The sequence below is a fragment of the Saccostrea echinata genome, unplaced genomic scaffold (genome assembly GCF_033153115.1).
Source record: "Saccostrea echinata isolate AGI-Se365-2 ecotype Australia unplaced genomic scaffold, CSIRO_AGI_Sech_v1 ptg000029l, whole genome shotgun sequence".
In the NCBI taxonomy this organism is placed as follows: Eukaryota; Metazoa; Mollusca; class Bivalvia; order Ostreida; family Ostreidae; genus Saccostrea; species Saccostrea echinata.
The window spans coordinates 42879120-42906281 of NW_026889778.1; the positions used below are offsets into that span (position 1 = coordinate 42879120).

The 27162-nt window shown below is 33.9% G+C and overlaps 1 protein-coding gene across 1 annotated transcript; it reads left to right on the top strand.

Moving 5' to 3' along the window:
- Positions 1 to 26977, top strand: LOC133195972 (RNA helicase Mov10l1-like). Its single transcript, XM_061331959.1, has 21 exons — positions 1 to 120; positions 655 to 1285; positions 1539 to 1753; positions 7006 to 7126; positions 7384 to 7596; positions 10067 to 10190; positions 10626 to 10724; positions 10906 to 11052; positions 12316 to 12407; positions 12711 to 12769; positions 13225 to 13440; positions 14563 to 14672; positions 17554 to 17631; positions 20162 to 20317; positions 21750 to 21815; positions 23136 to 23300; positions 23723 to 23896; positions 24965 to 25108; positions 25325 to 25432; positions 25756 to 25896; positions 26451 to 26977. The coding sequence occupies exons 1-21, from the start codon at positions 15 to 17 to the stop codon at positions 26595 to 26597; spliced, it is 3312 nt and encodes a 1103-aa protein (XP_061187943.1). The 5' UTR covers positions 1 to 14; the 3' UTR covers positions 26598 to 26977.
- The last annotated feature ends 185 nt before the right edge of the window (positions 26978 to 27162 follow it).

The window sequence follows — 27162 nt, forward strand, 5'->3', positions numbered from 1 at the left end:
TCTCTGAAAGGACCATGTTTTCTGCATTTGCCAAATTGTTAAGTTTTTTTTTGAATGATGAAGAAGATACATCAGAGGACAATGAATTATCTGCAAAAGAAGTAAATGATGAAGACAAAGGCAAGTGTTATCTTCTGTTTTGAAGTTAAAGATTAATTGTATTGAATGTTATGAAACAGCATAGATTTAACCATTTTTTATCAAGTTAGTTGCCAATGGTAAGTTTTTTTTTTTAAAATACTCAAATGAATTCATTAGCATAGCATACACATGCATAGAAGTAATTAAGTTCATTTTTAAAGCTAATGGACTGATGTGTGTAGTTTTCACTAGAGGACAAAATTTCAATTGTTTTCATTCTTACTTGGAGAAGTAGGAAAGTATAAGTCCCCATTCATTAAAAAAAAGTACAAGTAGATTGATGTAGTGTTTACTTGAAATAATCTTTGATAAAGGAGACAGGAATTGGCCTTTTTTTCATTGTGTAGTTCTTCCATATGATTACATTTTCAGTACATATTAATTTTATTTTAGTTTTAATTGTTAAGAGTAGTTTTTCTTGGTACATGATTCACAGCTAGTAGTACACAGTTAATAATTACTCTAGTGTTCTGATTGTTTTTGAATTCTCTTTACTAGGTCTTGATGGCACAGATGAGAAAGAAGGATTATCTAAGAGTTCACATGGAAAGGTCACTCACATCTACAATGATTATGGTCTTATAGATGGGGAGATCTTTTTCACATTCCAAACTGTCTTGTCAGAAAAAAGACTAGGGTATGGGGAAGAAGTCAGTTATGTTGCTAAACGGGAAACCCTGGGATCTGGTTGGCGTGCTACTCAGGTTGCCTTAGCAACCAGCTGGGATGTTGACAGTGATGAGGAGGAGGATAAATCAATGGTGGGGATCATTGAAAAATTCAACGGAGAATTCGGCACCATTAATGGACATGTCCAGTTTAGTCTGGCCGCAGTATGCTTGGATAACTATGTTCCTTGTGTAGGTGACTATGTCACAGTTGATGTGAAAAGGATATGCGGGCTGTTGGAGGCAACCAATATGAAGCCCCTGAGGATGTTTGAAAAGGAAGGACAGATCTCTGCAGTGCAGCAGGACCATGGGTACATTGACGGAGACACATTTTTCACCCTGGCAGCTTGCTGTGATGGCTTCAATCCTCGAAAATGGGACAGAGTTCAAACTGTGGTCATTGAGAGTTCTCGGGGCCAGTGTAGCTGGAGGGCTATATCGATCAAACCTTTGATTGTGAATCCTACTCTGAGGTAACAAAATAAGACTGGGTCCTCTGTAATGCTTTAAATTTTCTTAATTTGATAGAAAACACAGAGAAAGGCTTAATATGAGGATACATGTGTAATGCATATTTTCATTGATGACTTTAAAATGTTTACAATTAAATTTTGTATTAAACAAATTTGATTCAAAATTTTAAAAATGTTTTTAATATAAAGCTTGCAGTGTTGTAAATTCAAATCTTTTTGATGAAATCTGAGTAAACATAAAGTGAACTTTCAGTGTCTCAGCTTTTGCTAGTCCCATGAAATCAACCTTCCTTGATGATCTCCAAAAAAACAAGAATGGCATACATGTGTCTGTGGAAACTGATTTTGGGAAAGTGGATGTAGGGGAGAGACGTAAATTGACTGTGTGGGTCCAAAACAAGGGGGAGACAGAACAGGTGTTTCTGAGGGCGCATCTGCCACCAGAGTGTAAACAGGTCAACATTGAAGGTAATAAAATGTAGGAGAATACTAATTACCCTGGAGTATTAAATTGTCCTGATGCCAATAATCCTGTTGCTTCATCTTCCAGACATTGCTTTTCTGCAGTATTTATCTTGCTTCGTAAATCTTTTTTTCTAGAAAAACTTGAGGCTATTCAGTCATTCTGAATCTTAAAAATTTATCTAGACAATTTGATTAGAGACAGAACTGGCTGTTTGGATTTGATTTAAGAATGAAGGTGTCATTAATAAGCTGAATCTGCATGGCAACAGCTGCATATATACAGTCAGACCTCGTTATTTCAAACTTGACGGGACCGAGAAAAAACTTTGAGATATCCAAGGGTTCAAGATATTGAAGGTAAAATACTTAAGAAATACGTGGTTAGGACTTCTCAATCACTTTGACGTATTCATGGTATTCGAGATATCCGTGTTCGAGATACCGAAGTTCAACTGTATAGATAAGTAAAGAATGATAGGGTAAGTCAGGGTAATTTCGACCACCATTTAATTCCGACCACAGGAACACAACACCACACAAAGATCTACGGAAGTGTTAAGACAAGTTTAATTTATTCGGAATTATAGAAAACTATTCCTCAAATAGTGTTTCCTAGTATAATTATTCATCGCAAATATAGCTTGATCAGAGATATAAATAATATTTTTACTATCATTTATGTCTCCAGTTCGACGTTCGATGTCCCTGTCTTCAGTGCGCTTGATTTGATCAAGGAAATGCAAGAGAGACAACTGGTACAACCTCTTTGACCTTGTTCAACAGTCTACAGCACGAATTAAATTAAAATTGTTTTATTTTTTCTTGGAATATCTTTAAGTTGCAGAATTTTACAAATTTATCTTGGATTTCTCTCAAAATGCACAAGAAACGTCCATATGATTTTGGTCGAAATTACCCCTACTGATTTTAAGGACGCGGGGTAAATTCGACCACTTATTCTGAAATATGTGTAAGTTGTCTTTAACAACTGTTTAATGCAATGCAGAGTTAGATCTTCAAAAAAAAAAAGAAAAGATTATACTGTATATTTACAATATAAAATACATATAACCTTTTATATTAAAAAAAATATATCAGATTAATTAACATGTGCATGCCTAGCTTTATATATTGTCCGGGCCGTTCACGAGGGTGCATCACTGATCGACGTGTGAGAGAACACGTAGTCGGCACTGGCTTTGAAATAACACATGGCGAGAGCAATCCATAAGATTCCAAACCTGTCAAATTAACAAAAGAGAGGATGCAGGCAATATTAAATATATGTAAAAAAAAATCAGGTTTTTGTAATTTTTTTCATCATTACAAATGCGTTTTGCGGACAAGACTGAGGCTATCGAAAACCAACGAACCAGTCGTATTAAGATCGCATCACACAGTCAAGGTACACAAATCCAAATAGTACCCAAAATATCAGAACAACACACCAAAAGAGCCACAACAATCTTGAAACACAAAAAAAACTGATGTTACACGAAATAAATGATTTCTTTGAGTTTGGGTTTTTTTTTGGGGGGGGGGGGGTCAGAGGACTTTGCTTCTATAAATCTTTATTTAATCATCGTTGGAAACCCACGGTCGGTCTCGACCGACCGTGGGTTTCCGAAGATCTATTTAATTGACTTGATCGAATTTCTCAGGATCTATCTCTTTTAAGAATTATAAAAAAAAACACGTAAAAAATATGTAAAACCACGCATTCCAAATGAATGTGTATATTATGGTAAAAATTAGTGAAGAAAAATATACACAATTCTAATGCTATGCTCAAAACTTGTACATATTATATTATATCATATATATACAATATATATATATATATATATATATATATATATATATATATATATATATATATATATATATATATATATATATATATATATATATATATATATATATATATATATATATATACAATTTGAATGATTCTGTTGTGAAAAGACGATATTAAATAAAATCCTTTTGGGCTGAACAATTTAAAAATCATAACAAAGAAATTATTTGTGGAATCTGAGAAAATTTTATCTATTTGCATAACTTTATAACACAATTTTAAAATATAGAATTAGGGAATTAAAAGCAGAATTTAGAATAAAGAATAAGAATTAAGATGTCTATAAGACAACATTGAAAAGCTTAAGTAACCCAACCCAATTCTTTACTGTATGGATACTAGTACTTATTCATTTTAATCTTTTTATTGAGAGAGATAGATACACGTATTTTCTAAATAAGGCAATATAGTTTCTCGGACCATAAATTTTGAATAAAATGCGACAAGTAAAGTTTACATGCATTGCAAGAGTTACCTTTCTTTTTGATGTTTGTTGTGGTCGAAATTACCCCGAGGCCGGTCGAAATTAACCCATGCAACATGCTTACTTATTTCTAAACCAATTCATTATTTTTTATGCATTTTTTAACTCCTAAAGCAAAAAATATGAAGAAAAAATCATTCTCAATTACTTTTAATCTTTTTTAAACTAGTACATTTGAAAACAGTTGTGTTTTGTGGATTGAAAGCCACAAATCAGCATAAGTGGTCAAAATTACCCCAGTCTACCCTAGCAATTTTTGTTATATAAATTCAGTGTATATTGTGATATTCTAATGGGAGGAAAAAAGTCAAATACTAACTTCAGAACATTGTTTTAAATTTTAAATATTTTACTTCAGTTTAGGTACATGTACCAAAAACTGAGCTTCCTTGTAGATCATATTAATCCCTTTGGACATTGTATTTACTATAGAGACCTTTTGATTTATTTTTTAGACATTGTATTTACTATAGAGACATTTTGATTTATTTTTTAGACATTGAATTTACTATAGAGACCTTTTGATTTATTTTTTAGACGTTGTATTTACTATAGAGGCCTTTTGATTTGGACATTCTATTTACTATACAGACCTTTTGGGTTTTTTTTTTTTAGACATTGTATTTAATATAGAGACCTTTTGATTTATTTTTTAGACATTGTGTTTACTAAAGAGACCTTTTGATTTATTTTTTAGACATTGTATTTACTATAGAGACCTTTTGATTTAGACATTGTATTTACTATTAACTTACTATAGAGACCTTTTGATTTATTTTTTAGACATTGTATTTACTATAGAGACCGTTTGATTTATTTTTTAGACATTGTATTTACTATAGAGACCTTTTGATTTATTTTTTAGACATTGTATTTACTAGGGATGTCAACGAATATTCGAGTACTCGACTATCGTTCGATCACACCGACTATCGACTAAAATTTCTTTAGTCGGTTATTCGTTAAAAATGTGTTACCTAAAAGTAATTTTAAATTTAATGTTATAAACTTGGATCCTCCCATTTCATTTATTTACAGATCAATATTCTCGTAAGTAAAAAACTCAGGGTATGGTTTAACTGTTCAAAAGAAATTATTTGTATATCGATTTATGTTCGGCAAATATGCCTCCAAAATCTACAGTTTTGATGTCAGGATGGAAAAACAGTTTTACGTTATCAAGATTATGTGAAACTGAACTCGTATTCTGCAATGGAAAATCAAATATGATGTATCATGTGCCGAATCGGTCAAACATATACACAGTCTTCAAGTGAAACTTTCGTAGTACGTTCTCCACAAAAATGCCAAAAAAGCAGAGCCGGAAATAAAAATGTTGCTATCACAAACGTGACTATCAAGGATTATCTACCACATATTGTTGTAAATAGAGAGGACGTTCAAGAATTGTTTGGTTTTGTAGATTTAAATTATAAAGTTCCATAAGATTCCATAAAATGCAACTATTCATAAAGAATATTTAAAAAGCTGTTACAAAATTGTAAATACGTGTAAATTTGGGGACAGTTATGAGTGTAATTAAATGGTGTTTCTTTCTGATATTGATACCATACAGTCATTTTAAGATTGTATTGATTGGACAAAATCTCATAATTAAAATTTATCGCAAGCTCTCTCTGTTTTTATAAGAGGCACGCTTCAATTGTTTACCAAAGGTCACTGATTGTTTACCAGTCAAAGGACACTAACACGACACCTAGAAATGGCTTCAATTAACGGGTACATGTACTATCGTTATGAAAAGAAAGGACAAATGCGAGCGTTTTATATCCTGCATTTAGATAGAATGTGCAGTAAATGCTATATTAATTTTTAAATCAAATACATTGGATACATGTAGATATAGATGTACAGTATTTATTGTACTATGTAAATGTTTACGATTCAGAAATTTGTTGTATAATGGTGATAGCATAGGTTAGATATTGTACAACTAGTCTATAAAAGATAAATATTGATGACATGAAAAATTAATTTAAATTTCAACGAATATTCGACTATCGTTCGACTAAAGCCTCCGACTATTTGACTTAGCTGTCCGAATAAAATTGACATCCCTAGTATTTACTATAGAGACCTTTTGATTTAGACATTGTATTTACTGTAGAGACCTTTTGATTTAGACATTGTATTTACTGTAGAGACCTTTTGATTTAGACATTGTATTTACTATAGAGACCTTTTGATTTACTTTTTAGATATTGTATTTACTATAGAGAGCTTTTGATTTGGACATTGTATTTACTATAGAGACCTATTGATTTAGACATTGTATTTACTATAGAGACCTTTTGATTTACTTTTTAGATATTGTATTTAGGCCAAACAAAAAAATATGTGTGGTTCCGGTTACACCTCCAAAAAAATTAGGGTAGGTAGGGAGGGATTTTTTTTTTTTTAAACAAAATAATTTTCTTAATTTTTCTAAATAATACCTATCACTGCTTTGCAAGTGGCATTTAGATGTGGTGTGATAATATACTAGTCAATATTGGTAGGGGACACCTACATGCTAACTTGCTTTGGATTTAACACTATTAAACACTTGCACTATGTTTTGCAAAGAGGCCGTCATTGCTGAAACTAAAACTTAAACCGGAGCTATTGATGGAAATCGGGGAAAATTCTGGAAAATATATGAAAATTGCCAAAAAAAAGTTTAGGGTAGGGGGTATAAAATAGGGACGGTCGGGTAATTGGAACCACATATATTTTTTTATTTGTCCTTACTATAGAGACCTTTTGATTTATTTTTTAGTCATTTTATTTACTATAGAGACCTTTTGATTTATTTTTTAGACATTGTATTTACAGTACTATAGAGACCATTTGATTTATTTTTTAGACATTGTATTTACTATTTAAACCTTTAAATTTGATTTATTTTTTTAGGAGTGAAATACTTAAGTGAACATACAGCCATGATGAAATCTGGGAATGTTGAAGTCAAGAAGGGAAAGATAACTCTGTATCCAGCTATGTCACTGTATATCAATGTATCACTAGAAGCAAAGTATGTGTGAATTTGCTTGCCCTTTTTTGTAAATGTTTATTCATTTTGACAGTGAACACACCGCAAGATTCATTTGTATTGTCTCCTTTCATATGTACAAATCAGAGGTCTGATTGTGGCATAACTATTAATATAAGTTCACGCTTCAATGTGAGCTGCAAATTGATTAATTAATTTTCTTGAACCTTTGAAGAAATTTGATATTATATAATGGAAGATGACAATCTCCATTTTCTTTCTTTTTTCCTTTGTTGCAGATTCCCTGGAATAGAGAAACAGCTTTTGGTGGTAACTTTTGAGAAGTTCCGTATTGGACGGTACATCACAGCAGAAATCGCTGACCCATATCACAGTTTGGTACCAGTTGGGTCAGCGTACAGAAGTGAACAGCAAATGTCACCTTTCAGCAAATACCGAACCTCAGCCAATGCAGGTCAAGGTTGGGTGGTTCCAGGTGAACGGCCACAGAGGTAAGTCATGCGTACAATGTAATATCATATGATAAATACTGTTGTAAATCATGTGTCAGAACACAAGAATGGGACATTGATGATTTAAACATGATTGACCCAAGACCTGGCACCTACATGAATGGCAGTTTTAGTGCTTTACAAAATGAAGGAGAAAAATAGACAATGGGACTGAGAAAATACATGTGATATTTATAGAAAGTGTTCAGGTGTAAAACTCTATGTAATGTGATCAATGTGATACTCTGTGTAGTACAGTGTATTTTATCTAAAAACCTTTATTTTTGGTAAAATTTCAAGTTCTAATTGTCTTTTTAGCTCGCCTGAGCTGAAAGCTCAAGTCTGTCCGTCCGTCTGTAAACTTTTCACATTTTCAACTTCTTCTCAAGAACCACTGAGCCAATTTTAACCAAAGTTGGTACAAAGCATCCTTTGGTGAAGGGGAGTTTAAATTGTTAAAATGAAGGGCCAACCCCCCTTACAAGGGGAGATAATCAAGAAAAGACAAAAATTGGGTGGGGTAATTAAAAAATCTTCTTCTCAAGAACCACAGGGCCAGAAAAGCTGAAACTTATGTGGAAGCATCCTTGGGTAGTGGAGATTCTAAATTGTTCAAATCATGGCCCCCGGGGGTAGGGCGGGGCCACAATACGGAATCAAAGTTTTACATTAGATATATAGGCAAAATCTTTGAAAATCTTGTTCTCAAGAACCACTGGGCCAGAAAAGCTGAAACTTATATGGAAGCATCCTTGGGTAGTGTAGATTTTAAACTGTTCAAATCATAGCCCCCAGGGGTAGGACGGGGCCACAATAGGGAATCAAAGTTTTACATTGAAATATATAGGCAAAATCTTTGAAAATCTTCTTCTCAAGAACCACTGGGCCAGAAAAGCTGAAACTTATATGGAAGCATCCTTGGGTAGTGTAGATTCTAAATTGTTCAAATCATAGCCCCAGGGGGTAGGGCGGGGCCATGATAGGGAATCAAAGTTTTACATTGAAATATATAGGCAAAATCTTTGAAAATCTTGTTCTTAAGAACTACTGGGCCAGAAAAGCTGAAAATTATGTGGAAGTATCCTTGGGTAGTGTAGATTTTAAACTGTTCAAATCAAGGCCCCCGGGGGTAGGGCGAGGCCACAATAGGGAATCAAAGTTTTACATTGAAATATATAGGCAAAATCTTTGAAAATCTTCTCAAGAACCACTAGGCCAGAAAAGCTGAAACTTATATGGAAGCATCCTTGGGTAGTGTAGATTCTAAATTGTTCAAATCATAGCCCCAGGGGGTAGGGCGGGGCCATGATAGGGAATCAAAGTTTTACATTGAAATATATAGGCAAAATCTTTGAAAATCTTGTTCTTAAGAACCACTGGGCCAGAAAAGCTGAAAATTATGTGGAAGCATCCTTGGGTAGTGTAGATTTTAAACTGTTCAAATCATGGCCCCCGGGGGTAGGGCAGGGCCACAATAGGGAATCAAAGTTTTTCATTGAAATATATAGGCAAAATCTTTGAAAATCTTCTTCTCAAAAACCACTAGGCCAGAAAAGCTGAAACTTATATGGAAGCATCCTTGGGTAGTGTAGATTCTAAATTGTTCAAATCATAGCCCGCGGGGGTAGGACGGGGCCACAATAGGGAATCAAAGTTTTACATTGAAATATATAGGCAAAATCTTTGAAAATCTTCTTCTCAAGAACCACTGGGCCAGAAAAGCTGAAACTTATGTAGAAGTGTCCTTGGATAGTGTAGATTCTAAAATGTTCAAATCATAGCCCCAGGGGGTAGGGCGGGGCCATGATAGGGAATCAAAGTTTTACATTGAAATATATAGGCAAAATCTTTGAAAATCTTGTTCTTAAGAACCACTGGGCCAGAAAAGCTGAAAATTATGTGGAAGCATCCTTGGGTAGTGTAGATTTTAAACTGTTCAAATCATAGCCCCCGGGGGTAGGGCGGGGCCACAATAGGGAATCAAAGTTTTTCATTGAAATACATAGGCAAAATCTTTGAAAATCTTCTTCTCAAGAACCACTGGGCCAGAAAAGCTGAAACTTATATGGAAGCATCCTTGGGTAGTGTAGATTCTAAATTCTTTAATTCATGGCCCCCGTGGGTAGGGCGGGGCCGCAATAAATATTACAAAGGGGAGGTCTTGTGAAGAACAGCAGGTCCAAAGTTACTCAGGTGAGCGTTGTTGCCCATTGGCCTCTTGTTCTTTTTGTTTTGAGAAGAGAGCTTTTAGTATGTCTCTTTTTATGTCTTTTCAAAACTTCACAACTGGATATATATAACTCCTGAAGTATTTTGAGATAGCCAGCAATCAAATATTTATTGATTTTGTTATTCTTCAAACTTCTGTTAATAAGTAAATTCACAGGTATAAATCAAAGGTCAAATATCAATTAATGTATGGAATTGACCTGAAAATAATTTTTAAGAACGTTTTTTGCCTTTTTTTTAGAGGTGGAAGGAAACACATTTTGAAATTACCCAATCGTCTTCCACAATACCCTGTGCCCCAGTTACTGCGGAACTTCATTCTCAATGGTGACCAGATTTTGGAAATCTGTCCAGAGCTTACACAGGTTAATGTAACTCTATATTTACTATGTTTACTAGTAGTCTATATTTACTATGTTTACTAGTAGTACCACTTATAAGTCAGTCTGTCTTGCAATCCTTCTTCTTATCTTTGATCTAATATGGGTTCCAGGTTTTAGATCTGACCATAATTATTTGGTGACTAGGCAAGGACAAGTTTAACAATTACATTACCTAAGCATATCTGCTATATCAGTAGATAAATGTAATTCTTTTACAAAAAAATTCAAGAACTGGAATGACCTTGTGTGCTTGTCAAATTGGAAAATTTAATTAAGTAAAAATGCAGTCACGTTTTCTGAAAATCATTGATTTTGTCATTGATTTTGGTAATGTTTGATGTTCAACAAATAAGGATACTGGATCAACAGTTTGTTCATTCCATTATTTCGAGTTCAAGATAACCTGTTTACTTCCAGGATTTAACCACTGAGAATTATGTGAAGAAAATGAAAACCCTTCTTCATTTGGAGGAGATACAGATGGATATAGACATCAGAGAATTCGACTTAAGCAGGGTATGTAATTTGAAAAAATAATGAAATTCATTGCAAAAGAATTAATTAGTATCAAAATGTTTTGTCTTGAGTATTATATAAGTTCATAAGACAGGTGGTTACATTTACAGATCAATCTGAAGTAAAATTTTTAGAAATAATTCATGAATTACACAATAATAACAGAATAAATGAATTGTAGGTTCCTCTTAGACCGGTTGGGGAGTTTCTTGGGTTAGCAGTACCTGGACTGGCAGAGGGACGACCTTCAGTGTTGCTAGGAGACAAGGTCATGCTCTCTGATCCCTCAGATCCACAGGGGCCTGTTTATGAAGGATATGTTCATGAGGTAGAACATATTTGAAGTGCTTGATGATTGCATTAAAAAATAAGACATGTTTGTGAAACACTGATGTCCCTGTACGGCAGCTAATGGCAAAAGTTAAAGTTTCTAAAAAGCAAGTCGAACTCCAGGTCAAGAGATCAAAAATGTTGGTTCCCAAATAAAGGTTTTGTTTGTCTCAAGGAATATACATGTGAAATATGAAAGACCTAGCACGAACTGTTGAAAAGTAATGGAGAAGTTTAAAGTTTTTCAAAAGTAAGCAAACGTCAAGGTCAAATGATAAAAGTTAATGGTGTCAAAGGGAAGGTCTTGTAACAAGAAATGCACAAGTGAAACATGAAAGCCCTAGCTCCAACTGCTCAAAAGTAAGGGCCAAGATTAAAGTTTTTCAAAAGTAGGTCAAACTCTAAGGTCAAGGTCAAAGGGTCAAAGTTGTTGGTATCCAAAGGAAGGTCTTGTCACAAGGAACACACATTTGAAGAATAAAAGCCCGAGCTCCAACCCTTTAAAAATTATTGCTAAGGTTAAAGTTTTTTACAAAGAAGGTCAAAGTTCCAAGGTCAAGGTCAAAATTGCTGGTACCCTAGGAAAGGTTTTGTCACAAGAAATGCACATATGAAATATGAAAGCCCGCACCAATTGTTCCAAATTTATGGCCAAGGCTAAAGTTTTTTAAATGTAGGACAAACTCCAAGGTCAAGGTCAAAAGGTCAAAGTTTTTGGTATCCAGGAAAATCTTATCACAAGGAATACACATGTAAGGGATGAAAGCCCTAGCACCAACTGTTCAAACATTATGGCCAAGGTAAGTTGGGTAAAATTTTGCAAAAGTGGGTTAAACTCCAAGGTCAAGGTCTAGAGGTCAAATATGATGATTCCCAAGGAAAGGGCTTGTCACAAGGAAAACACATGTGAAATATGAAAGCCATAGCTCCAACCAATCAAAAGTTATGGGCAAGGTTAAAGTTTTTGCGGACAAACAGACAGACAGACGGAGGGACAGGGCTCCAACCAATCAAAAGTTATGGACAAGGTTAAAGTTTTTGCAGACATACAAACAGACAGACAGACAGATGGATGTACAAGGCAAAGGCTATATGCCCCCGAATCTTCGATTACAAGGGCATAAAAATAAGATAGTATTTCTGAAGTTTTAAATTAAATTTGTCACTTTACAAAACATTGTAATCTTACCTGAACAAACTTTCATATAAGAATGTCGATGATACGTACATGTAGTTCATAGTTTTGCCATAATTGTCACAGGTTCTAAGTGAAGAGGTGCTACTGAAATTTAATTCAAATTTTCACCTGGGCTACAATGGGAAGGATTATAATGTACAGTTTACCTTTAACAGGTGGGTTCAACTTTCTCATACATATTGTCAATGAAGATTTAGATAATACAATTTTTTATGTTGTCAGGTAGGAGCTTGATGAAATCATTTTTATGAGATTCTTTTTGTCAGTTTACATTGTAATATAGAATTATGTATCAGGGTAAAACAAATCTTCTTGACATCTTACTTGTATATAAATCTGAAAACTGTTCAGCCATTCAGCCATTCAGCCATTCTTTATTAATTTTTTTGGGAACAGTACTATATTTTATTTTGAATACAGATCTTCTATCAGGAGATATATTTTTATTTTGAATACAGATCTTCTATCAGGAGATGCCATCAAGCAGTGCAGTTTGCAGCAAATTTGGATGAAAATGGTAATTATATAACTTAATGTATAATAAGATTTACAGATTCATTGATTCGACCAGTAATGTTTTCAGATAGATTGATGTACATATGCATGTAGGTACTCTTATTAATTTACACTCCAGTACAAGATTTTACAATTAGGGAAATCTATAAGTTCTACACAGGGGTGTCCACACTGTGGCTCAAACCTACAACCCTAAGATTTAAAATCCAACGCTCTACCTACTGAGCTAAAGGGTTAACCCACTAGCTAGTGCTAGTAGGAGCGTGGCCTCACTATATACAATGCATAGCCACTTTTAACTCTGTTACATATGTTTATTGTCAATGATCAGACAATCTGTTTGTCAATCTAACACATTGTATTCTGTTTTAGGTTCATTATAAATTAGAATATTACATTAATTATTCTAGTATAATAAATGAAGATCTAGCTGTGATTCTGATCCAATGTTTGCAGTTCTGTTTCCGTCCACCGTATGCCCTCGCCCATCTCAGCTGAAAAGAAGCTCCAGTGGTCCATCTCTGTCCAGACAGGCAGAAAGAAATGGTCAAAGATCTGATAGGACAATGCAATTCTACAATCCCGAACTAAACAAGAAACAAAAGGTGGCAGTATCTAGGATATTACACGGACAGTCTCGTCCTGTGCCTTATATACTGTTTGGACCCCCAGGTAATCTAGTGCTACAAATTTATAATCCAATGATAGAAATGATGACAAATATTGTATGATCAAACTTGGTTATTAAGTGCTTATATATACTGAATGTGTAATTAAAAAAGTGGGCTTTATGTTTTAGCGGCTTTGGCGCAAACAAGGATGTGCTAATTCATGAATACTGCTAAGAAATCATTTATATATACAATATAGACATGTTTAGCACTAATTCATGATTTAGCCAACAACTCCATATGTAGTGATTGCGCTAAATTTTTGAATACTCCAATTTATGTACACTTACAGGAGTTAGCCTAGTATTTAGAATTTGTTGACAGATCTTGTGTGATTGAGAACCAGAGTCGAAAAAGAATTCAAAGTTTTTCTAAAAGTCAAGCTTAATGTGAAACGTAAAATGCAACATTCTGTGTACAGTTTTGGTACATGCATGGTTTTCTATGAAGGAACATTGTAGGCAAATATGATTTGGAGAGTAGAGGAAATTGAGTATATTAACAAGTCTGAACATCATTATAAAACTGGTCATGATGGACAGACTGCAAATTATGAAGTCACCTTAACAATGATAGGAGATTGATTTTTTCCCAACATTTGACATGTAAATCATCTTACAGCAGAATAACTATCCTTTAATGCAAAGGAATAACCTATCTGTCACAGGTACTGGTAAGACTATAACAATTGTGGAGTTAATGCTACAGTATGTCTGTTGTTTTGTTGTAGGTACTGGTAAGACTATGACAGTTGTGGAGTCTATGCTACAGTGTGTCTGTTATTTTGTTGTAGGTACTGGTAAGACTGACAGTTGTGGAGTCTACACTACAGTATGTCTGTTGTTTTGTTGTAGGTACTGGTAGACTATGACAGTTGTGGAGTCTATACTACAGTACATGTATGTCTGTTGTTTTGTTGTAGGTACTGGTAAGACTATGACAGTTGTGGAGTCTATACTACAGTACATGTATGTCTGTTGTTTTGTTGTAGGTACTGGTAAGACTATGACAGTTGTGGAATCTATACTACAGTACATGTATGTCTGTTGTTTTGTTGTAGGTACTGGTAAGACTATGACAGTTGTGGAGTCTACACTACAGTATGTCTGTTGTTTTGTTGTAGGTACTGGTAAGACTATGACAGTTGTGGAGTCTATACTACAGGTGCTGACCCAGATTTCACACAGTCGAATATTAGCCTGTACCCCATCTAATAGTGCTGCAGACCTCATAGTAAGAACAAAATATAGCAGATCTTTCTTGCTTAAAAAATCCCCAGAAGTCTTAAATTGAATTCCATAAAGATCTGTTTGTAAAAATTAGGAATTCAAATTAATGCATGTACAATTTAAACTTCAAAAATTTAATTGACATACATTTAGCATGTATTAATGGACTTTTGCGAGAAGCACTGACTTATACAGTCGATGACTTACTTTGACATTTAAACCTGCCTTGTGTACGGATGTACGGAATTGATAATAGACAAGAAAGCCTTAATAGTGGTTATAGGTATGGTGATAGGGGCACTGACATGATTTACCGGTATGCAATCAATGCAAGAGATGATGGGAGGCAGAATTACATGTATAAATTACCTTCGCAGTACAGTTACGGTGCGCAATGGAAATATCGGCAATTTTTGTAATTAAAAATATATTCTTAATCTGCAGGATGGCGATTCTTTTCAGTACTTTATTGATATCCGACAAAGGTAATTATGGTTAATAAATACATATTGAGGACGATAAGATTTTATATTTAGACTTGTCACGTGATGCAGCAGTCACGTAATATAGCACATATACTGGCAATATAGAGGTCACCTATAAATTTCACTAGTGCAAGGGCATAATCAAGTTAATATTCTAAATTTAGAGTATAGATATTTTCAACACGTATTGAAGTTTCTGAAAAGTCCTGCAATCCTCTATAGATTCTGCTATTTCATTGTTAAAATCATATTTATATGACCGCATTCTGTATTTTTTGCTGGTCAACGGCATTAAATATAGATATAATTAATTCATTTTTCAAGATTTCATCAGGATCGCAGCACTTTTCAGATACCTTAATACTGCTAGAGTTTATATGTAAAAGCTTACTGTGATCCGTTGAGTGTATATGCCCTTGCACTAGACTGATTTATTAAGCCCCCTACATTACCCTCCGATGTACTTGCATACGGAATATATATGAATAAAATCATAAAGAAGACATTGCATCCAAGTTAATGGCCTCTTAAATATCTTTAAATGATATTTTATTTATAGAATACATTTTTCGTTGTGAAAATATCTCTTGGCCCGCCTCTCACTGCATAAAACTGCGTCAGGTTTTACAAAATGACGTCACTTCGACAAGTGCATCGCGATCAGTGACTTGTTTATACCTTGCTATGTGGAATTTAACTAAAGACAAAACAGCATGTTATAGTAAGTTTAGATGTAGTTTGATGGTTTCCTATAGTTTAAAATAGCAAATCATTTCATTTTGTAGTATTTTTAAGAATTGTTGGTTTTGTATGATGTCATAGTTAACATTTCCCGTACAAATTAGGCTCCGCCCCCTTTTTGTCTTAACTGTGCTGGATTACTCGTGAGGGGTAGTATCTCTTTTCAATGAAATAAGGAAGAAAAAAAATTTCGGAAGGAAAACTAGACAAGAATTGGTCAATATTGGAAGGGAGGGGGTTGAGGGTAGGGTGGATGCCGTTCTCTTCCTAGACAAGGTAATATGTGCTTTGAAATGGCCCATTATTATCATTTAATTAACTCTTAATTCCGTATATTGCCATAGTGTAAAAGTAAGTTGTCGATTGTAAAAGTCAGCGCTTCTCGCAAAAGTCCAATATTAATAACTTTTCCCCATCAATTACTGTTACTGTGGTTTCATTAATATTCGTGGGCATCAATTTTCGTGGATTTAGTAAAAATCACTATTTCGAGGATACATAAATTCGTGGATAATGATCATACAACAACAAAAAATGTCACTTTTTCTTTTTTGTTTACTCTCCGTATGCTTCAGCGGGAATCCTCACGTCATATACAATGTTAAGAGTTCGTTAATATTTTAAAACAATTACTAACACTTGAAAACTTTTTAATATTCTTTATATTTTGCTCATCTGTATTTTTAATAGTCGGAACCTTCAAGCGTTTACATGGTATAACAATAAAGGGAGAGAAATTCCAAATACCTTCTCCACTGTAAGACTATGATCTCGATTGGACAATTATATCGGATATTGAAACAGATTATTAGAAACAATTAACTAAAATACTATAGACTTTAATTTAATCATCGTTTCGGTTAAATGGTTTTTAAGACAATTTGAATTTCACATTGTATCTTTTAAGCGCACATATATACCGACGATAATTAAGTGTGGCTAAAAAGTAACAAAAATTATTAAGTACTTAAATTTATAAATTTACAAAATAGTTTTAAAGACTTATTTTCACATGCACAGCGTGTTGTTTCTGTACTTGACAGTGATATCAAGACCCCTTTGTGTTTAACAAAAAATTTGTTTCAAAGTCAAATTAGCATTTAATTGTGTTAATAATTTGTATGATTTAATCCAGTTATGAACAGGGAATAATTTATTATTTCTACCGGACTTTTTATTTAACGATAATTTGTGTTTTTATTGTGCAGGTGATAACTGGTGTTGGACCGTTAGATGTTTGAGAATAACGAATTTACAAATTTACACCTGATTTTCTATCATCCTTTGTGCTATACTACTGACTGGGATATGCACCACTTTGACAGTTCTACGTTTTGTTTGATTATTTCCGTACAGAATATTTAAACATATTGACTAAAAATTGCCATATAATTATATAAAAGTATTTCTTCTTTATTAAATATTCTTAAAAATGATAAAATACATTTATAAAGCCAACCTGTTGGGAAAAGGGGGACAGGTATTCGCATATATTAATAGAAGTCGTTATAAGCTTTTTAAAAGTTTATCATAAATCAAAATGGAGGCACCAAACTTCGATGAACATTTGATTTCGTGGATTGACTCAACAACGAAATCCACGGAAATTGGTGTTCCACGAATAATGATGAAACCACAGTATACTTGTTTTACTTTCAGGCTGAGAGGTTACACATGAGTGGTGTTGTGAAGACCTGTGATATGATACGACTTAATGCATCACAGAGAAGTCAGGAGGTACCACATACACTTACTACATGTTCATATTCCATTTTATTGCTTTTTTAGCTCACCTGAGCCAAAGGCTCAAGTGAGCTTTTCTGATCAAAATTTGTCCGTTGTCTGTCGTCGGCGTTGGCGTCGTCGGCGTCGTTGTTGTCGTAAACTTTTTACATTTTCATCTTCTTCTCCAGAACTACTGGGCCAATTTCAATCAAACTTGGCACAAAGTATCCTTGGGTAAAGGGGATTCAAGTTTGTTCAAATGAAGGGCCACTCCCTCCTCAAAGGGGAGATAATTACGAAATAGCAAAAAATTAATGGCATTATTGAAAAATCTTCTTCTCAAGAACCAATGGGCCAGGAAAGATGAAACTCATGAAGAATTATTGTCAGGTAGTGTAGATTCAAGTTTGTTCAAATCATGACCCCCGGGGGTAGGGTGGGGCCACAATGGACGATCAAAGTTTTACATAGGAATATATAGGAAAAATCTTCAAAAATCTTCTTCTCAAGAACAGCAAAGCTATGATTAGTCATATTTATATGAAAGCATCCTCATGTGGTGTAGATTCAAGTTTGTTCAAATCATGACCCCCGGGGGTAGGGTGGGGCCACAATGGACTATCAAAGTTTTACATTGGAATATATAGGAAAAAATCTTCAAAAATCTTCTTCTCAAGAACAGCAAAGCTATGATTTGTCATATTTATTTGGAAGCATCCTGAGGTGGTATTGATTCAAGTTTATTCAAGTCATGACCCCCAGGGGTAGGGTGGGGCCACAATGGACGATCAAAGTTTTACATAGGAATATATAGGAAAAATCTTCTTCTCAAGAACAGCAAAGCAATGATTGGTCATATTTATATTGGAAGCATCCTCAGGTGGTGTAGATTCAAATTTTTTCAAATCATGACCCCCGGGGGTAGGGTGGGGTCTCAATGGACGATCAAAGTTTTACATAGGAATACAGTATATAGGAAAAATCTTCAAAAATCTTCTTCTCAAGAATAGCAAAGCAATGATTGGTAATATTTATTTGGAAGCATCCTCAGGTGGTGTGGATTCAAGTTTGTTCAAATCATGAACATCGGGGAGTAGGTTGGGGCCACAATGGATGACAATTAAAGTTTAACATAGGAGAATATAGGAAAAATCTTCAAAAATCTTCTTCTCAAGAACAGCAAAGCCATGATTGGTCAAATTTATATGGAAGCATCTGCAGGTGGTGTAGATTCAAATTTGTTCCAATTGTGACCCCTGGGGGTAGGGTGGGACCACAATGGACAATCAAAGTTTTCATGGAGTACATAGGAAAAATCTTCAAAAATCTTCTTCTCAAGAACAGCAAAGCTATGATTTGTCATATTTATTTGGAAGCATCCTGAGGTGGTATTGATTCAAGTTTATTCAAGTCATGACCCCCAGGGGTAGGGTGGGGCCACAATGGACGATCAAAGTTTTACATAGGAATATATAGGAAAAATCTTCTTCTCAAGAACAGCAAAGCAATGATTGGTCATATTTATATTGGAAGCATCCTCAGGTGGTGTAGATTCAAGTTTGTTCAAATCATGACCCCCAGGGTAAGGGTGTTGCCACAATGGACGATCAAAGTTTAGCATAGGTGTACATAGGAAAAATCTTCAAAAATCTTCTTCTCAAGAACAGCAAAGCTTTGATTGGATATATTTTTTTGAAAGCATCCTCAGGTAGTGTAGATTCAAGTTTGTTCAAATCATGACCCCTGGCGGTAGGGTGGGGCCACAATGAACGTTCAACGTTTTACATAGGAATATATAAGAAAAACCTTTAAAAATCTCAAGAACAGCAAAGCCACGGTTTGTAATATTTATATGGAAGCATCCTCAGATAGTGAAGATTCAAATTTGTTCAAATCATGACCTCCAGGGGTAGGGTGGGGCCACAATGAAAGTTCAAACTTGTAGAGAAAAAAAGTCACAGTTAGTCAAAAAATTATGTAAGCAGTGTAGATTTAATTTTGGTTGATTTAATTAAGTCATACCCCCCCCCCCCCCTCCCTTTTAGGGGTAGGTTGGGACCATTTATGCATTTAAGCTTTTCAATACTAAACTGATTTTTCCTTTTTTCCTAACCACAGTGCTCAGGTGAGCGATGTGGCCCCTGGGCCTCTTGTTGCTTGTATTCCCAGTGTACAGTAAATCAGAAGAAAATTTGCTAGTTAAAAATATTTTATGAAAATTGTCAAAACTCCCACCTTTATTACAAGAAAGACTTCATTTCAGTCCTATGATTCTCATTTGATCAAACCATTAGCATTGAATGATTTTAATGAAAGATCCAATGTAAGCAATGTCCATGGTTTAGTTAGAAATAAGTACTTTACATTTAATTGAAACTTAAAACCAAAGTCAGTTTACCTATTTTATATGGATAATGAAATATAGTGCAATTTCCAGTTCAAAGGTCTGAAAGAAACACTATTATTTCTTTCAACTCAGCATTCCTACATGTACCAGGCAGACAAAAAATGTATTTTTGACACTTTATATTTTTTGGGGAAGGGTATACCAGCAAGTATTCTGCCCTACTGTACTACAGGAGAGGATCTTGACATGGCGTCCCGGTATCGTATAGTGGTCAGTACCTGTATCACAGCCGGGTCATTGTGTATGTGTGGAATCAAGGCTGGACACTTCACACACGTGTTTGTGGATGAGGTGAGCATTAAAGACCTGTTATGTACAAGTGTAAATAAAGAAAATTTTGTATCTGCGAGAGGGATGTTAATCAGGTACTGAAAGTTCATGTTTATTCCAGGGGTATACTATAAATGTATTATATTTGGTGTGTACAATATTTGGTGGAAATTAATTTTTGAACAGGTTAGCGTAGATTTGATTTAGCGCATTTCTTCATGTTCTTATTGATGAATACATGTATATGTGCAAGACATTTAGCGATGTACTTGAATTAGCGGATGTTTCTTTTCACCAAAGGCGCTAAAAAGAATACAGCCAAATGTAATACGCCCCCTCCACGGTACGGTACGTATCGCGATACTTGTGTCACAATTCAGTTTTTCATAAGGTTAAAGAAAACATGTAATATCAGATTTCAAAAGGCAAGTAAAAGGCGGTGATACAATAAAGAGCACTACTTGTGCTTCTGTAGATTAAAAGAGCACTTTGTTCGTGTCAATACTAGCAGTGGCAGCCTGCTCTGAAACTTTCTCCATTGCAACTTTCTCCCTTGTGTGTGTCAAACTATTAAAATGAGGTCGAACTAGATCTATTTCAAGGAGTAACCAAACACGATTATAAAAAAAAACATAACAAACCAAAAATCGAGATAGTGAATCGAACATTGAACCAAGCAGTAATACTGAACAATATTGATACATGTATTTCAGTGAATCGTTTCAGCCCTAATAGTGATGAGGGTGTTTCTTGTCTGTAGGTTTGTCCATTGAAATGAAATTTAGTGAAACTTTCACAGAATCTTTGTTACATAGTGCCATTGTGACTTCCTTTTTTACCTATTGATTGTTGGTCAGACACATATTTGGAGTTCCTCATAGGAAAACAAGGGACACTGCCATTCTTTCTAGTATAATATTGGGGGAACCTATCTCTTATCCGCAACTCCTCCTATATCACTGAATAAAATTGAATGAGACTTTCCCACAATCTTTATAACATAGTGCCATTATGCAGTTCCTATTTTACATTTTAATCCAAAAGATATTTAAATTAGGGTCTTCCATAGCAAACATTGACTTTGTCGTTAAATGGGAGCAGGGGAAATCAGTTTGGGAGTTCAGCGCTCACAGTACCTTCTAATTTTAAATGACAGTTTGTGAACACTGTAATTAAATTTAGAGAAAAATTTTGAGCTACAAGTAATGGTAGTCTGGTACATGTATCAAACTGCAGATCACTTGTAACTTACATATGTATGTCTTTTTGAGAGAGAGGGCATTAATTCTAAATGTTAAGAGTTTGTTTTCAATCCCTTGTACCTTTACAGTGTACATGTAATTATATCAAACTAAAGATTTATCCCTTTTAATTGAGTTATCCTTTTTATTTGAGTACTGATTTTCTTCAGTCATCTGATGTATATTTGTTAACCTGTTGTTATTAATTTCAGGCAGGCCAGGCTACTGAACCTGAGTGTTTGATTGCTGTCAACTTTGCTGCCGGGGAAAACTGTCAGGTCTGAAGTGCAGTGTTATGGGATTTTATGTACAGTGGCTGCAACGTTATTGTTGATAAGTTACACAAACCATCACGTTACACAAACGATTCCGGACGATTAACGCCTGATTAAACCTGTTACACGAACGATCCTTCACGCACACGATTCTACACGTTACACGATCTTTCACGATTGCTAACACTAACGCACAATTCTTCACTCAAAATAGTTAAAAATATTTAGGAGTGGATATTTTCGAAAAGATATATTAAGACTTAATTAGTATAGTTATTTTTTATTACATTCAAATAATAATTGATGCAATTTATGGACTTTGGAAAACTAAATAAATATTAAGAATGGATATTTTTGAAACTAAATAAGATTTAATCGTTATTTAAAATCACAAGTAATTATTTAATGTAATTCTCCAACTTAGGAAAAGTGATGTTTAAAAAAAAAATCTTTTCAATACGTAAAAATGTAATTTATGATCAATTTCTGCATATTCTATCAAGTGATATAGGTGGGCCGTGAGCATGGTGAGTTTTGATTCTATTTGATATTATGATATGCAGTAAGGGCACTTAAGATTTAAAAAATGGCATAAAATTAATTAAAACTATATCCATCTTTCTATTGGTGATCTCTAAAATCAATAATTATTTTACAATTCATTTATTTGCAGAAATTATAAAACTACACTGTTTAAAGAAACCGCACAAGTCATGTCATGTACATTTGCCAACTTAATATTTATTATTGGGAATTACTTATTATTTTTTCTAAAAAGATATATGTTTTTGATGCATTGATATAAAAATATCTTGACAACATTAGCAGTAATCATAGTTAACATCAGAGAAAAAAATCATTCAATTTATTATTAAAAGTCACGCTAATTTTAAGAGAATACAATATTGTACGACTTACTATATTGCTTACTTACTGGGTACTAGCGATAGTTAGTTCATTCAATATTGTAAACTGTAAACTCCATTTTTTTTTTAATTTTCAATTGAAACAGACAATCAAAATGCTTGTTTAACAAATTACATTCCTATGAAAACTTACAAAATGAAATTTGCACGTTTCTTACCGCACGATCACGCACGTTTTAAACCGCAAACGATTGAGCCTGATACACGCACGATCTCTCACGTTACAAGAACGATCACGCACGTTAGTTGTAGTAATGAGAATTTGAAAACTTTTTTTTGTTATGGAAAGTTGATGTTTCAGTTTGTTAACACAGTATTTCAGCCATATTTGGCATCTCTACCATATATATATTTGTAAAAAATAACAGAAAATTTAATTTGTTCTTAATTTACATAGGTAACATTGGCTGGGGACCCCATGCAGTTAGGACCAGTCATAAGGTCAAAGTTTGCCAAAGGTTATGACCTTGACCTTTCTTTCTTAGAGAGATTAGTGGAAACACCAATCTATGCAAGAGATGAAACCAAGTTTGTTGACCATGGGGCATATGACCCACTTCTAGTATGTTGATATTTCTCCATGTCATAGGGTAATTAATATAATATTGGTAAATGACATTTAAAAAAAAAAAAAAAAAAAAGATAATGCTCTATATTTTAATATGTGATTCTTGGAAGTGACATATTGAAATTATACTATGTCTTGCATATACATTATATTGCAAGAATTTTTTTTTTTTTTTGAAAAGGGGGTGGGGAGGGGGGTGTTATCCCTTTTTCATCCACTATAATTTTTTCCTGATCAAGAGGTCTAATTTAAAATATTAGCCATACTTATTTCCACTGTGTGATCCTATTAGAAAGGTGTATATGAATATTCCCTGGATTTAAATGGCATCATACCATGAGTTCAAAATGTATATATTTTATTGACAAAACATTAATAGGCAAATATCAATATTGTATTTTTAAATTTCTTTGTAGGTGACAAAATTAGTAGATAATTATAGATCTCATGAAGCCATACTGACTTTAACGTCAAAACTGTTTTACTATGATGAGTTGAGGGAGATGGCAGATAGAGAGCTGACACATTTTCTATGTCAATGGACAGCCTTGCCAAGAATGGGTTTCCCTGTCATATTCCATGGAGTCAGGGTAATTAATTCTTGAAATTCAATGAATTGGTGATAGTACAGACTTGTCGAAATCCGTCGGTCCTGTTGGCAAGGCCGGTAAAAATTTGTCTGGACTGATAACTTTTAAGAAAACATCGGTCCAAATGACCGTTTGAAAAAATCGAGCATGACACAAATTTAAAAAAAGGTCGGGATTGGGATGCGCAATTCAAGGTCACAAACTTAGAAAAGATGGCCATGTGCGCGGCGTAGTGACGATGGTTAATTTAAATTGTTACAGGAAAGACAAAAAATATGTTATTTATGTCTCTTATTAAAGACTCTCTATCCTAAGAAAAGAAACTTGTGAGATTGAAGGCTGTTGAAAATATTAAAGGCCATTTTGGTACTGTTATTTATTTTCCTTTCTCAGCATCAAAATAAGGTACATGTATCTGGTCTGACAAAACTTTGTCCAGTCCGACAGAACTTTGACTTTGTCAGACCAAATGTCTGATAGTGATTTCAAAATTTCAACAAGTCTGTAGTACAAGGTATAAAAGACACATTTTTGATCCTTAACCATAATTATATTGATGGAGGAATTTGAAAAAAAGGGTGAATTTGATATCTCAGATGCTGAAGAACTTTGAGATATAGGAGTGTTTGAGATATCCTGATGGAAGTTGAAACACAATCATATTAAAGTTAGGAATGCTGGTAACTCACTTTGGCTATATTCTCTGGTTAGTGGTAATTGGTATGTCAATGTTCAAGACATGGAGACATGGAAGTTTATCAGCTAGCTGGTATTAAAAAAAATATTTTACAATGCTTATGTGATTGCTGCCATGTGTTCACATTGAAATATGCAGTATTTCTTGTTTTAATTATTAAGTCAATTTCATTTATAATATTATAATCAACTAAATGACAGTTGATGGGGAAAGCTGATTTGGAATATTAAGCAATACATGAGTCAATAGAGACATGTCTTTGAATGAAAAAAATTACAAGAAAACTAGAAATTATTTCATTACTATCAATCTTGTGTTATTAAAACTTTTGTATAAAAAGGGCAGATTATAAGCCTTATGATGTTTTACAGGGTGAAGATCTGAGGGAGGGAAACAGCCCCTCCTGGTTTAACCCTGCTGAGGTTGTACAGGTTGTGAGGTACCTCCAGGGGGTACAGCATGAACAGTCCATAGCTTCTGAGGACATAGGTATCATTACACCCTACAGAAAACAGGTACAATATATATAACAAATGTATGTAACTTGTAAGATATGGAAAGAAAGGAAGATTACAGTAATGATTGATCCTGTTTCTTAACTTCAATAAAGTAGAATTTATGATACTACATATAAGGACTCCGCTTTAAGCATGCTACATGTATGCCTGTTTCTTGTTTCACGAAGATAAAATTTGTTACTTATACTTAATATTCTGTTTGTTCACTGTTAGGTAGAGAAAATTCGCCTGTTGATTGACAAGCTGGGAATGGAGAGAGTCAAGGTCGGGTCTGTGGAAGAATTTCAAGGTCAACAAAGAAAGGTCATCATCATATCCACAGTGAGTTCTGTAGAACTATCATTCGATCAGTACAAGTAAAAACAAATCACTGCAACAAAATGAACATTGTAATACTTTTAAGAACAAATATAGATCACCATTATTTTGCAACGCCTTATCTTTGTGAGGTAGTAATTTTGTTTTTTTAAGCGAGACATAATTTTCACAAAAAATTGTTATTGTTCTATATAATCTTAAATAATAGAATTTAACACAAGAATGAGATTTTTGCAAGCAAAAATAAAGTTCTCACGACTAAAAAGTGATTTAAAGTATGTTATTAGACTATGCTTATTTTGACTGAACCATTCATTTCCTTTTAGGTTAGAGCCAATGAGAGAATGATTGGATTCGATAAGAAACACACCCTAGGTTTCCTTAGCAACCCCAAGAGATTTAATGTTGCCATAAGTAGAGCACAGGCTCTCCTGATTATTGTGGGCAACCCCTATGTCTTAGCTCAGGTTTGTGTTTTTGTTTAATTTTTGGAATTTGAGACTTTAGCTTTGAATGTCTGCACAGTGAAAAATGTGTGTACAATGTGTGATGACTTTCCTATTTGAAGATTATATATCCCATGTCAAATTTTGTTGGTACCTTGAGATGCAGTTGAACTTTGGTATCTTGAATATTGATTTCTCAAACACCATGGATAGGTCTAAGTGAGAAGGAAGTACCAACCACTGACCATTTTGAATTCTGAATTATAAGTTTTTTCTTGGCCCCATTGTGTTTTGTTATAATGAGGTTTGATTATACATGTACTTTATACCAGACAGATGGAGTGAGAGTTTCTCCAAAATTGTGCAAATTACATGACCTGTAATGAATTCCATTGTCTCTTTTACCAATTGATCAAATTTAAACCACAAGTACATGTAGATGCCATGTATATGTACAGAGTGTATATGCAGCAGTGTACCAAATAGAAACATTTACATGAATTATGATAATACCTGGAATCCAAAAATATTTCATAATTTACAGGTATATCAGTTTTGATTTTATTCTTCCACAGGACAAATACTGGCAGGTGCTCATCCAATACTGTATTGAGAATGGTGGATATTGTGGGTGTGACATTCCAGAGATCCTCCCACAGGATGTTTCTAGCAATCATATGCAAAATGATAATGAATCTGAGGAGTCAAAAGTTCAAACTTAGCCAATTAGAGTAGAGGAAGGATTTTATCATATACATGTACAATGCAAAGAAATGAAATCTGAAACACAGAAGTTTATTTTATTATACATAGGAAGAATGTAGAGTCAATTAACTGCCAAAAGCACTGTGTGCCATGTTTTTTATTTATTTATATTTAATTTTTGTCTGTTGGTCTGCTTGTTTGTTAATTTTTGTTTGTTTGTTTGTTTGTTTGTTTTTTGAAAGGTAAGTGTATTTACTTAACAGGTATATAAATGTTTTTGAATAATTATATACAGTAAAACATATTTATTATAATTTTCATTAACACAAAGTAAATGTCTGCTTTATGCAAATGTCTATAATTGTGTTCCTAAAAGGTTAGATGTACAAATGTAAATTGCAGATGCAATGAAATAATTTTAATATCCCCAGCAACAATTGCTGCATGTATATCTATGTTATTTTACACTTCAATAGTAATTAAAAAATATGTATAAAATGAATTATTATTAATGTAATGAAGAGTTTGATGATGATAAACCTTTACTGGAGACATTTTTAGCAAGGAGCAAAATGATTTTGC